Here is a 14,115-nt window from a genome sequence, read left to right on the forward strand (position 1 = left end):
GTAGATGCACAACTGTTAGAAAGAATTTTGCAAATGTCCCCTTCTTCAAAATGTCACACATCTTTAGGTAATTTCTTAATAATGTAACGATTTTACAGTTATTTTGGCCAATACAATTTACATTTTTTGAGATTCTGTTGGAGATTTTTCCTCCCTCATTGGAGAGGTAAAAAATTTCCTGTCATTGCCTTAGAAAATAAAAAGGTTTATAAGCTGGAATAAAAGTTATATCTTCATTTTTAGTGGGTGTGGTATAGTGGAGCGCTTAGGATTCTAGACTTTGGTTTTCTCTTGGTATCAGGCTTCCAAGCTTGCCTCTGCCATTTCCTACTTATGTGTCCTTGGACAAGTTATTTCACTTTTCTGAGTTTCTCTATATAAAGATATATAATAGGATATATCCTTGGGATTGTTGTGGAGACTTAATTAGAATTATGCACACAAAATATTTAGTACAATATCTGGCACATAGAAAACACTCAAAAATATTAAACATCCATTCTATTCCTCTTCCTTCCTATTTTTACTGCTGCTGTTATTTTTTAAATAAACACTTTCTTTTGGAATAAAAAAATATATTTATTATATTTTTTGATTAAGTTCACTTATATCGGGGAGGCAGGGAGATAGGAATTTCTTTTCGTTTGGATCTTCAGGGTATTTGTGAATTTGTTCACATTTCTCCATCATGTGCCTGTCCTACTGAGCCAGTCTTCTACCAAGACTAAAAATAGTTCCTGGTTCTAATTTCTAGACAAGAGACCCAGCAGGGGAGCGAAAGAAGAGACCATTAGGCAGCCCCACATGTCCCAACTCAACAGGTGGAGAACATGAGATTTTCACGTTCTTTGGGGATTGAGCCCCCACTCGCCATGTCTCCCCCAGCGTTTCAGGACAGGTATTTCCAATTCTCTGAGATGTTCTTAGGAGGGGCACCAAGTGACCATGGTGCTTCTGTGTACGACCAGGGAGGGGGCGGTGAAGGATGCAGGTAGGGACAGGAGAGTTTGGCTGGGAGGAGAGGTTCTGGGATGGGACAGATGGTTTCTTGAGTGGTGAGCGGGATCAGGAGTGGCGAGAGAAGGCGCGGAGTGGCAGCGGCCAGTGCAACGCGAAAGGGACGAACAACGCGACGAGCGGCGCACCGGCGGCCCTGGGGCGGGGCAGAGTGGGGAAGGGTCACGCCAGGACGTAGCCGGCCGTGGGCCGGGGGAGGCGAGCCCGGAGACAGATGAGCGCGCTCGCTGGGGGCTCGGGGACCCGAGCTCCGCGGATGAGGTCAGCGGAGCGCAATCGCCGGGAGGAGGGCAGGGGAGCCCCCGGACGCGGGTGTGGGGCGGCCGGCGAAGGGGCGGGACGGGACGGGAAATGGGCCGGAGAGCTAGAGCCGGGGGAGGAGGGACGAGGGGGCGTCGGCGCTGGAAGCCGGAGGCGGCCCGACAGGGATCGTTTCCTTCCGGAGAGGAGGCCGGCTCTGGACCGAGGCGCGGACGGGGGGCGTCCGAGGGCGGGTGACGGGGGAATACCGCGGTGGTGCTTGCGGCTCCTCCTCCGGGCCAGTCCGGAGCCGGGCGGCGGGGGCAGGGAGAGGCGGGGAGCGAGGGCGGGGGCTCGGGAGGAGAGAGGAGGAGGGACCAGGCGCGCCAGTGACAGGGTGGCAGCCTAGGAGCGGACGCGTTGCCGCCGCCGCTGCTCCTCCTCCTGCAGCTCCTCTCGCTGCTGCCGCCGCCAGCGCCGCAGCCGGGAGAAGTTTCACTCCCGACCCTCGCGCGGAGCCCCGGCCCAGAGAGGAGCGGGGAGCCCGGCCGGCAGCCGCAGCCCGCGACAGGCTAGGCTCCCGGAGCGCTCCGACCCCGAGCCGGCGGGCTGCGGCCGGGGCTGAGGGCGCGAAGGCGGAGGAGGAGGGACGGGTGTGAGCCGGGGGACCCGCGTGCAGCGCCGCGACCACCCAGCGAGCGACCGCGCCCGGGGCAGCCGCGATGGCCGTGCGCTCCCGCCGCCCGTGGGTGAGCGTGGCATTAGGACTGGTGCTGGGCTTCACCGCCGCGTCCTGGCTCATCGCCCCCAGGGTGGCCGAGCTGAGCGAGAGAAAGAGACGGGGCTCCAGCCTCTGCTCCTACTACGGCCGCTCGGCCGCTGGCCCCGGCGCGGGCGTGCAGCAGCCGCTCCCCGAGCCCCAGTCCCGGCCGCGGCAGGAGCAGTCGCCGCCCCCCGCGCGCCAGGACCTCCAGGGGCCGCAGCTGCCCGACGCAGCGCCCGGGGTTACCAGTTTTCGGAGCAGCCCCTGGCAGCAGCCACCTCTGCTGCAGCAGCGGCGGCGAGAACGTGAGCCCGAGGGCGCGACCGGGCTTCCTGGCGCTCCAGCGGCCGAGGGGGAACCCGAGGAGGAGAACGGGGGCGCGGCTGGACAGCGGAGAAGCGGCCGGCCGGGGAGTAGCCACAACGGTAGCGGGGACGGGGCCGCCGCCGCCCCGAGCGCCAGACCCCGGGACTTCCTGTATGTGGGGGTGATGACCGCGCAGAAGTACCTGGGCAGCCGCGCGCTGGCGGCACAGCGGACCTGGGCGCGCTTCATCCCCGGCCGCGTGGAGTTCTTTTCCAGCCAGCAGCCCCCTAACGCCGCGCTTGGCCAGCCTCCGCCACCCCTGCCTGTCATCGAGCTGCCGGGGGTGGACGACTCCTACCCTCCCCAGAAAAAGTCCTTCATGATGCTCAAGTACATGCACGACCATTACCTGGACAAGTATGAGTGGTTCATGCGCGCCGACGACGATGTCTACATCAAAGGTGACCTCCCAGCGCCGGCTGTCCCTCCTGCCCACCTCCCCGACTCCCTCCTCTGCAGCCACCCCCAGCCCCTGCCCCACCCCTCCGCTGCTTCTCTGCCAGCACATACCCGGGCTCCCGCAGCCCCCGGTCCGCCTCACATCCGCCCACCGTTCCCAGCCCGCTCTTGCTTTTCTCCTGCAGTCTGGACCCTCCTCACACCTGCCCGGCTTTATTTGCTTTCCTCACTGTTGCCGTTCTCGTTTTCGCCTGGTGCTTGTCCCTGGTTTTTTTTTTTTTTTTTTTTTTACCGTGTGGGAGAGGTGAGGAAAGGCATCTTAGAGCTAGACCACAGGCCATTCCCGTTCTGCCCCGGGTGGTGCTAGTTCCTCAGATCGGTCCAGAGGGGCGTGTCCTCGGTGGAGGAAGGGAAGACGGAGGATGCTGGCTAGAGCCAGTGTGGAGATTCCGTGTTCCTGCTTTACGCCCCTGCTCTTTTGTTTCCACTGGATAGCGGAGCTGTCCCAGACCCTGCCCTGTGCGTTTCCTTTTCTTTCGCACGACTTGCCTCACACTGGGAGTCCTTGAGGACCCCCACCGCTCCAGCGCGCTGCTCCTTGCACCCGCTACAGTCCGGCACCAAGCCGTCCCCGCCCCCCGCCCCGCCCTGCCATATCGCAATAAAACCCCGAGGGGATGGGTGTATTGTCAGGAATTCGTGATGCGGAGAAAGGGGAGAAAGCGCCTGCGAATTATCCAGATCCGGGAGCTCCAAGCTGTGCTAGCACACACTAGTATTGGGTCCTTTCCAGTGCATCTTGGTGGCTGCGGCGACAAGCAGAGGCTGGAAGACCTTCCCAAGACCACATGCAGCCACAGCACGAGAAAACTTTCTTGTCGGTTTAAAAAAAGGCGCGGTCGGTTATCCTGAGTGTGGCTCTCGCCAGAACATTTCTGAACTCAAGCGGATCGAAGTTCTTTAGAGTAGAGAAGTAAATCTTTCCAGTCCAGCTATTTGTCGAGATGAAGAGGGACGCAAGGGAAGTAGCCTGGTTGTACTAAAGGAGGTTTGCGCTTTGCACATATCCGAGCTTTTCTTCTCGGTCAGAGGGGCAGCCCTTCCTTCGTTTATGCCTCTCTACTTGTAGCCTTATTGCTTTCTCCTGATCCAGGAAGTACTTGCACATAATGCAAAGAAAAAGAAAACCCAGCAAAACTGTCCCGTTTTTGGCACAGTTAGTGTAGCATTAATAACGAGAAATTTCTTGGGTTTGGGTTGGAAGGAGGGAAATTACTGTAGGGCTGATTGGAATAGGAAATATTGATTATTAAATTAAAAAGTAAAGAAAGATCTGTTCTGATTGTATTTATGATGCATTCTACTTAGGACTGATTCAAAGAAAAAAGTTTTCACTACCTAATAGTCCTCTTGTCTTCTGTGTCTCATTAAACTCACAAGGGTTTCCTGGCAGAAGTTTGCTACGCTTTGCAGAGAATTTTTAAAATGCATTAGCAGCATCTACTGTCATTCATTTTAAATGCTTTGAAAGTCTGTTCTTCAGAAGATTGAAATGCCATATTTTTCCATTTATATTAAGAATGAAATGCATTCTGTATTAAGAACCCAATAATAGTCAACTGAAACTCATTGAGATCCAGGGGCCAGGTATAGGATCAAGATAATGCCAGCAGATGCCCTGCCCATCAAAAATGATAGTAAAGATGCTGACTGGGAATATGAAGAATGTAGACTGTACTTATTCCAATGTATCATTTTGTAGAATACCAAATGCTTTTGAACTGTTTTAGCTACAGAATTTTATTTTTAAAATGTTTTTCCTGATGAAGTTACAAGCTATAAGTGAAACCAATTACATTATTTAATGTTTAAGAAATGCTTACTTTTTTTCAGAAAGGTCCCAAGTTAAATTTCAAGACAAGTTTGATTCCAACACCCTCTGTGGGTTGTATGTAATTTAAATTTAGTTAATGACAAAGCACTGAACTAAGTCAATTCTAATAATAAAAATATTTATCAGATACGAATAATCTGCCCAAACAATACTAAATATCAATATCTAGTATTATTCTCTATTTCTTGGATTTTTTTGTTATTTCAAATGTACTAAGAAACCTGTCTTTATTCTTATCATTATTTCATCTTTACAGAAAAACTGATGATTGTTAGACCTGTTAAGGCTTTTCAGTGACCTTTACCAGAAACTGATAAAATTTTATTATAATTCCATTAATAATTATACATTAGTATTTTTTAAATAAAAGAATATTGTGAGAGGAGTTTCTTTTTTAAAACTGTAAAAGACTTATGAGGAGTTGAAGCACAATGTTGGAAGTTTTGTTTCTTACCTTGTACATTATGAATGATTTTGAAATAAAGAAAAGTGATCATTGCCTTTTTCTTTGTAGGTGATAAGTTAGAAGAGTTTCTTAGATCACTGAATAGCAGCAAGCCTCTCTACCTGGGACAGACTGGCCTGGGAAATATTGAAGAGCTTGGAAAGCTGGGGTTGGAGCCTGGGGAGAACTTCTGTATGGGAGGACCTGGCATGATCTTCAGTCGAGAAGTTCTCAGGAGGATGGTGCCGCATATTGGTGAATGCCTTAGAGAAATGTACACGACTCACGAGGATGTGGAAGTAGGAAGATGCGTTCGCCGTTTTGGTGGGACTCAGTGTGTCTGGTCTTATGAGGTAAGCCTTGAGCTGTGATGAAAGTGTTCACCTGTTACCGGTGTATGCCATTTTACAGTCTGGGGCAGTGATTCTATTCATTCTCTCAGTATTTTTGTGTCTGCTCCAAAATGATAGGAGCAGCCTTTTATGGATACAAGGTGATTGTGGCAGATACCTTTCTTATTAGATTTAAGAGCTGAGACTTTGTTATTAGCATGACACTTTAAGCAGCAGCCTATAAATGGTCACATTTCTGAATATTCTATTTCCCCCTTTATTTGCTTTATTGCTGTTTATGTTCAAGTGTATCCATTTCCTGTGTCTAACAAGAGAACTGATTTTATTCTCTTTAGCTACAGCTTTTAGAATTTGGTACTATGCCTTTTTTTTGGATTAGGTAGATAGTGGCATCTTCTTGCTTTCAAATAGTTAAAATCTGAAGTTTCTTTGAAAATTTTCAGGTAGAAATTTAGCTTATTTTAAAAATAAAAGTTAACTAATAATGTATCACTTATAATAGATTTATTCAACAAATTTTGATCACTTTGATAATTTGTTGGGCATCTAAAAGGGATGAGTTTTCTGGAAAAAAACAGAAGTTCTGAACGTGTTAATTAACTGCTTAATATTTGGACTGGATCTCTAGGATTTATGTATGCTCTTAGGCCATTTCCTGAACAACCACCATTATTTGAATAATCTGAATTATGAACGGTTACTTTATTTCACTAATTAGTTTTATGAAATATTCTGGGATTTTTTCCTTCAGAAGTTGGTTTTGAAATAAGATTTTGTTTAAAATAGATTTCCTAAAAGATAATCTTAGTAAAAATTGACTTAACGTTTAAATAGTGTATTGCAGTTTTCAGTGTAGCTTGGTTTTCAAGTGGTTGGAGTTTAATATTATTTTAGCTACCCAGTACACACCTTTGTTAGTTATATCTTAACTCATTTGCTTATCTATTCAAATTTCCATGTTACTTAGTGTAGAAGAAACATTTTATGAAAATGTGTTCCCTGTGAAGTCATCATACCTCAAAGTTGCACAGTTCCATTTATTTTTCTTTTAGAAGTGTAATCTTGCTTTAGTTAATTTTGCTTTTTTTTAATACTTTTTGGTATTGGGGAAAATATTTTGTATATTTATTACAGAAAGTGAAAATTATTGATAACCAGTTATTATGCAAATTAAAAATGATTATATAGCTAATTCCTTTTGATAATAAAATAATATTTTTTCTTTTATAAAACTATCGTACAACTAACTACTCTTTAGAATAAAAATTTATGCAAAAGCATTAAAGTTTAAAGATAGGTAATTTAGAATAAACCCAATAAAAGGATTTCCCTTTGTTCATTTAATAAAAAACTAACTGATAGACAAAAATAAATATTCAATTTATAAGATACTCAGTTGCTTTTGTGTACTTGCAGATACTGTTTTGCAGACATTCACTCTGTATAGATGAGAAAAGAAAACTTGTCTGTAGTTAGTAACAAAGATGAGAAGTTATTATGTTTTATTTGATACTTTATGACAATACTTTATCACATATAAAGTTTTAGCCAACATTTTGTATTCCTCGATTCTACTATGAAGGTCCAGTCTTCACCTAGCAGTCTACCCGTTCACATTCCAAGATAATAAAATATGCTCAAGTGTCCTACAAGCTCAAGAATCTATTTAATATTTTATTTGTAATATAGGTATTTATTCTGGTTAAAGTGAAGAGATATTATCATGGATGTGCATCCTCCCTGTTAGAATGAGTTGAATCTTAGATCCTTTTAACTGGTATAAAAGAAGAGATGGGCAAAAGAGACCCTAATTCTTACAGGTTGCAACTTGGTGAACACAACATTTTCAGTAACTTTTCATAATACATTTGAATTTACACTGATACTTGTCCATCACTGACTTCAGAATCTGTATTAAACAAATTATATCAACATTTTTTTCCTAGTATTAGAAAATCTTTTCTAGAGGAGTACTGTCGTAGAATGTTGACTTTATATTTTGCTAATCTATGATATAGGACACAGAATTTACTTTACTTGGGAATTCCAGTCTTTAAAGGAACTATTTAAACAGTATTTATTTTAAAGGAGGGTTGACTTAAATCTAATAAAAATCTCAAAGTCTTATTTAAAGGAGTGATGGCCAGTTTCATTACCAAGAGATATGTTAAGCATCATCTGTTAATATACTTAGTATAGATAAATATACAAAGAAATTACACTTAAGAATTTTAACACTAGGGTGTTCTATATTTCATGAGACACCTGAATAGGTCAGTTGAGGCACAGCTAAACTCGGGTATGACATACACAAATCCCATAGATCACGTTCTAGTTTGTGTTTTAGATTAGTTGAAGTAGTATCCATATATAGTACTGTTCACATTATGTAGAAAGATTGATCTATTCCATTCTGTATTGACATCCTCAGTAAAAGTGAGATTTCGCATCTGACCATAAGAAAACCTATGAAATTGATCATTGATTTTGTTTCCATATTCCTTTTAAAAGAGCCATCTGCAACAGAATTTTCTGAAAATATTACATTTCCTTTATCTATACCTTTTACAGATTTCAGGATTTTATTTGGCTTTTCCCCCTAATAAAAGTTCTTGCAGAGTTGAGAACACTTTTACGAAAGCATGTTCATGATTTTTGAGTCTGAACAGATGAAACATTCATGATGGAATGTTATCTTTTAAAAATGGTGAACAGGCTTGCAGATCTTATGGAAACAGAATTGGACAAATGATTAAAATATATAGATTGTGTCATTTTCCTTGAATATAAATTATATTTTCTATAAAATCTGAGAATCTTCTAGTATTCTTCTTTACTACTAGATTGAAGTTTACTTTCTCTGTGTTGTATGTACAGTTAAGAATATATTGTGAAAGAGAAAGAGCAGCAGGCAGGTGCAGAGGGAGGCAGAACTGGAACTGGAGTTTGGGCCACCATTCTACCACTTACTAGCTTCACTGTCCACTGCAAGTTACTTCTTTAAGCCTTGTTTGATTCAACTGAAAGTGGAGATTGCACATTTTGGTGAAGATTAAGTGAAATGGTGAAATGATCCATGTAAAGCCATTCATATAGTGTCTGGAACATGGTAAATTATCAATAAGTATTAGTTATTATTGCCCTAATGCTATAGAGATCATATACGAAGTTATATAACATGGATTCATGGATTTTACTTACTTAATAATTATTAGTAATAGGTGATTCATCTATATCAAAAGGGTCAAATAAAAATAAACTTGTCAGTTAGGGAATCCAAGTTTAAAGTTTTTTTTGGCAAAGAAAATAAACCATATGTTGCAGTATTTTAGAAATATGAAGAATCCAATATTAGTAAAACAAAATGAAACATGGATGTCTGTTTAAAAAATGTATTACAAATATTTGCTTCAGTGTGTGCACATCATATTAAATAAATGATCTTAAGGAGATAGTGTGGAAAATATTACTTAACAAGTTATTATTTAATATACATATCTAAAGAATCCCAAACAGATCAGATTCTATCTACATCAAGAAAAAAATTACTGTATAGATTTCTAGATCAGTTTCTAGAACAATGCCCCTTTTTCTGAATTTCTCTGGAATCTTCAGCAGAAGTCAGTAGTATCCCATTCTGCAGTCAGCTCACAGGAACACGTGGGAGCTTGTCTCTCCAGGCAGCTGTAACTTCCTCCCAATTTGGCTCAGGGCTTTGAGACAATAATGTGCAGCTTCAGTTCTTCCTCACAATAAGGTTCTGGTGGTCTGGGAAAATACTAGGATACTTCCAAAAGTTCATGGAAAGATTCATATTATCTAACTATTTTTCCATGAGCTTTTTGAAGTACTCTCATATGTCTTGCCTGTTGGACTCTTGCTCTGTTTCTCTGTCTTTTCCACTTGCTTTTTCTTTTTTCTTCTGTCTTTATGATATACAAAATAAAATACACAAGAATTTTGACATGCACTGCTTTTCATCAGGTGCTCATGGCAGGCCAACCCTGATATCCCAAGAGATCACAGGATATGCACCCAGATCACAGTTAGGGCCCCCAAATGGCCTGACGTCTTCTGAATAAGGAGGGCTTTAGCTGCTAGTAAGCCTCAGAGATACTGACTGGTTCTGTGTGTGCCTGAGATCATTGGAGAGTCTGAATTGAGATTCTGCCTTCCCCATCTGGGGTTGAGGCATCTAGTTTTCAAGGCCATATGGCAGATGTTAATAATAGATTGCTGTAGTTATGCTCATTTATATCTCAAATTTTATAAGTGAAGATTACTAACTGAAGCATGTTCATGAAAAAGTCATTCTATTCTATTCACTCTGTGAGCGTTAGAATTTATTGGCATCTCCCTTTGGCTAAGATCTCATTTTTGGTAGAGCTCTAACTTTGCTACTGTTTTTCTAGAGCTGCAATCTGGCAGCTCAGAAACTGCATATGGCTCTTAAACATTGTTTGGAATAGGGCGTGTTTTAAGGATTTTTGTTTTTGCTTTTTGATGCCTTTAGCATCAGTTCTCTTCATGTCCTATTGTTGTACACCAGGCTTTCTTTGCACATTTAGTTTAGCTGCCTGGCCCTGGTAGGTATAAAAGTTTTGATCTTTTGAACAGTATAATCCACGTATTGCAAATTTCATGAAAATATTGTCCAGAAAATGAAGTAATTTTCCAGTGAGAATGAAACATATGTCTTAAATACTTTAATTTATAGAAGAATGAATAGTTTTCACATTTGGCCATTAGAATTATGTATCATAAATATAGTTACACATTCTTGATTATAGATATGTTTTTGGTAAATAACAGGAAAGTCCTTACTGTTAAAAATTGTTTATACATTCATTTTCAGTTTGTATATTAGCAGAATTGGGAATTTTGTTTTTTGTTTTTGTTTTTAGCAAAATCACGTATATTCAAGCATTAAAATAATTTTAATTCCAATGATTGCTCTTTTCTCTGTGAGTTTTTCATTTCATGTATCTAAAGGACTTAAGAATACTTAAGAATACTTTTTATTTATTATCTTAATGTTTGCAGCAAAATGGAGCCAAAGAATATATATTTTTATTTAATAAAATTAAATGTTTCAAAGAAGACAGAGTTCCATATTGGTAAAAATATTTCTCTGTGGGTTTAAAAAACCATTTGCTATGATTAAACCCATTTTTATGAGATTCATTAAAGAGTTAATTTCACACCAAGATGTCTTATGTTCAATCTTGGCCACTTAAAGGCCACAAACAGCCTAGAAAATTCCATTAGTTCACAAAAGGATATGTTCTGGAAGTGTACTCCTAGGCTTGTAAGTAATACCAGACAGCTATGACATGATAAATTAAACCATATGTAAGTTCTTCCTAACATATTTGTTAAAGTTAAAATATCTGCATCATTCTTATAGGGCCGTTGTCCATCCTTCTTAGCTTCTTCCTGTTCCTTAGGAACTTCTCTCTTTATGAATGCTAATTTTGCTCTATCATGAACATGGTTTATAGCCTGAAAGTATAATAATGTATATGGAAAAGTGTAAGACTGGGAGTTTGATCTAAAATCCAGTCTTTCAAAAATCTTTCCTTGATCTGATTCAGTCACAATTTTGTTTTTAACTTTACGAAAAGCAGTAAGCTTCTTACACCTACTCTTTCCACCCCCATCTCATTTGTCACATGAAATCATCATGCATTGATCTTATGAAATTTCTTTGCTGCTATACTGTTTTCTTCATTGTACAAAATAAAATTGCATTCTGAGTTGATGGAGAAGCATGGTATGGTTTTACATATTTTGTAGTCTCACCTAGCTCATTTTCATTGCTAATTGATGCCTATCACCTGAATTGTGACAACTTATGCTTTCCAAGAAGATGGTTTCCAACAATTGTGAAAAGTGTTAAGTTTGGAAGATGCCTTCAGGTAATTTGAAATAAGCTCCATGATGGCATGAATACTCATTAGTTTACAAACTTTGAATATACTTCCTCTTTAATTGATCACTGATATTTTAATTTCCTGAAAAAAATTCCAAGTCAATTTTCTACTTCCACTTTCTTTGTCTTGGTCTCTAAACAGCTATGTTTTGAGAAACATTTGTTTCAGTCTCTTGACTACCTAGGGAATTAGTGCTCAAAATACAAAGAAATGTATTCTACTATATAACTGTACTGCATTTTATTTTGATTATAGCATGGTATTTTTGCTCAAAGGTATAACTTTTAATGAGACATTTCAGTTAAAAACTTCATTAAAGTCAGAAAAAAATCAGTGCCTTGAGTCATTTGAGTCATTATTTGATATTATTGGACAATAAGAAAACCTGAGTAAACTGAAAAATTGAGGGGTTGCAGTTCCTCACTGTCCTAACCATTAAACGATACTCTAGTTGAGACTTAACCACATATAAATCAGTTTGAGTCATGAAATGCATTTAAGGTTATTCTGTTTTGGAAGGGTGTGGGCATTTATAGTATAGTTAGTAGGGAACAAGTTTCAAAATTAACTGAATTAAAATAATATATTTTTTAAAAATTCAGCAGACACTATCCTGGAACTATCAGATGAATGAAATGGGTTTCTTAATTTTTTTGAGATTTAAAAATCTTTACTCACCATTCATAATTTCAAAACCTGTATTCTTTATTCTTCACAGTCAGTGGCATCTGAACTTTTTATGATCTCTTTCAATTTCATTCATTTTTACTGTAAAGATATTTATTGATGGAGTTCTGTATCTCAACAAGTTGGTTTGAAGAAATATACATATTAATAAAAATAATTTATATAATAAGTAATAATAAATAAAATTAAAGTGCAAAGAAATCAGAGAGAAAAGAAAATGTGCAAAAAAACCCAATAAAACCATAAAAACTCATGCAGGGCTCCTGTTTTTCTGACATTAAAGAGAATCCTAGCTTATCCTGATACTGAGACCAAAGAGAAATCTCCCCCATATAGTATGGTTCACTTAGATATTTTGCACGAATCCCCTTAATATAAGCCAGGGATACAACATAGAAGGGCAATTCTACAAAAAAAAATTCAACTTGGAGACTGTGATTATGGTCAAGTGCACCATTGTTTGGTACCTTGATTGATTGTATTTTAAAATTTAGGATACCGTTGAGAGAGCCATTCATGGCTCTTATGCTCCCATCACACAAAGGTTTTATATTAGGTTGGCCAACAGGAAGTTTGAGATATGTATATTCTCTAGTGAGAACCCTATGGTTATGCTTTGGTAATCAAGAGGAGGGTAGAGATACCAGCTACAGATGGAAGAATCCAACAAGATCAAGGACAGAATGGCCACCTCACCTGAGGAGCACAGAAGTGGTCCAAGAGAATAATGAAGTGCTTGGCCTAGATTTAGAAATGTGGTTACATACATACTGAGCTGATTATTAGTAATGTCAGTTTTCATAAATAATTTTAAGGTAAAATTTGCATGCACAAATTAAAATATAGAAATATTAACATTTTAATTAAAACATTTTAATAATCTAATATCCTATTATGTAGAAATACATTTTATATGAATAAGGCTATTCAATGTACATGATGAATGTCTCTCAGAAAATGAAAAAATATAGTGTTAAAATAAATTGGAAATGTTCTGCCTTAGAATTCAGTCATCTCGCATCTTATATAGGTGGCTTTCATTTGTTCAAATATATTTATTGAGCATTTTCTATCAGCAGTGAACAGCACACACGTCTTTCTTGTCCTCATGGAGTGCACAGGGAGGAGGAATCAGGCTTAGAACCCATCTCTTGCTTTCAAGTCTAATACAGAGTTGAGTTTCCCATCTCCAGCATCCATCTAAACTGTTTTTTTAATTCTAAGTCACAAAAGATCCAGTTGGGTTCAACAGTGGTACTTGCCTCAGAACTAGGACCAAATTATTCTTATTTCAATTTTCTTAAGTTAGCTTCTTCTCTTGTTTGTACAGGTATTGCTAACCCTTAAAGAGGAGAAAAATAAAGACATTTTTAGTAGTTTTGTTGTATATTTTTGTATATTAATATATTTTGTGCCTGTTGTGTACCACAAATCACTAGGATTTTGTTTTTTAGTTAAGTCTGAAGCTAGACTACCTGGCTTGAAATCCCAGTTTTCTCATTATTGGCTGTATGGCCATAGACAAATTATTTAACCTTTCTGTGCCTTAATTTCCTTGTCTATCTGACGAGTAACAGTACTTAATTCATAGAACTGTTGTGAAGATTAAGTGAGTTAATGTATATAGCAGCATTTATATCAGAGTAATGTCTAGCAGTGTTAAGCATTCTGTAACTGCTAGCTATTTCTGCAGAAGCAGAATTGCATAAAATAGTGCCAGCTTTACAGAACTGTTGTGAAGAATAAAAAGGTCAATGTATTAGAAGCCCTTAGAATAATGCTTGACACCTACTAAACCCCGGGTAAGTGTTAACTATTATTAATATTCTTCAGCTTACAATGTTCATATCCTTTTTTTCTCCTTGTGGGAATGGGATAATGTTGACTGGAAAGGGGTTAATTGCAATTTCTTTTTGCAAGATGGGCTCTGCAGTCATCATAGGGAAGATGTTCATTCAGTGGCTCTCTCCCCTGACTGCACAATGGAATCCCCTGGGGGACTCTGGAAAAAGTTCTGA

General features: G+C 40.0%; 1 protein-coding gene across 1 annotated transcript in view; it reads left to right on the plus strand.

Annotated features, from left to right (window-relative positions):
• The first annotated feature begins 1,979 nt into the window (after positions 1-1,979).
• The window catches only part of CHSY3 (chondroitin sulfate synthase 3), a 239,430-nt gene continuing 227,294 nt past the window's right edge, over positions 1,980-14,115 (plus strand). Inside the window, exons 1-2 of the mRNA XM_063088210.1 lie at positions 1,980-2,787; positions 5,194-5,477. Coding sequence (XP_062944280.1) covers positions 1,980-2,787; positions 5,194-5,477 — 1,092 coding nt within the window. The remainder of the gene's footprint in view (positions 2,788-5,193; positions 5,478-14,115) is intronic.

This window comes from Cynocephalus volans, chromosome 2 (genome assembly GCF_027409185.1).
Source record: "Cynocephalus volans isolate mCynVol1 chromosome 2, mCynVol1.pri, whole genome shotgun sequence".
NCBI classification, from domain to species: domain Eukaryota; kingdom Metazoa; phylum Chordata; class Mammalia; order Dermoptera; family Cynocephalidae; genus Cynocephalus; species Cynocephalus volans.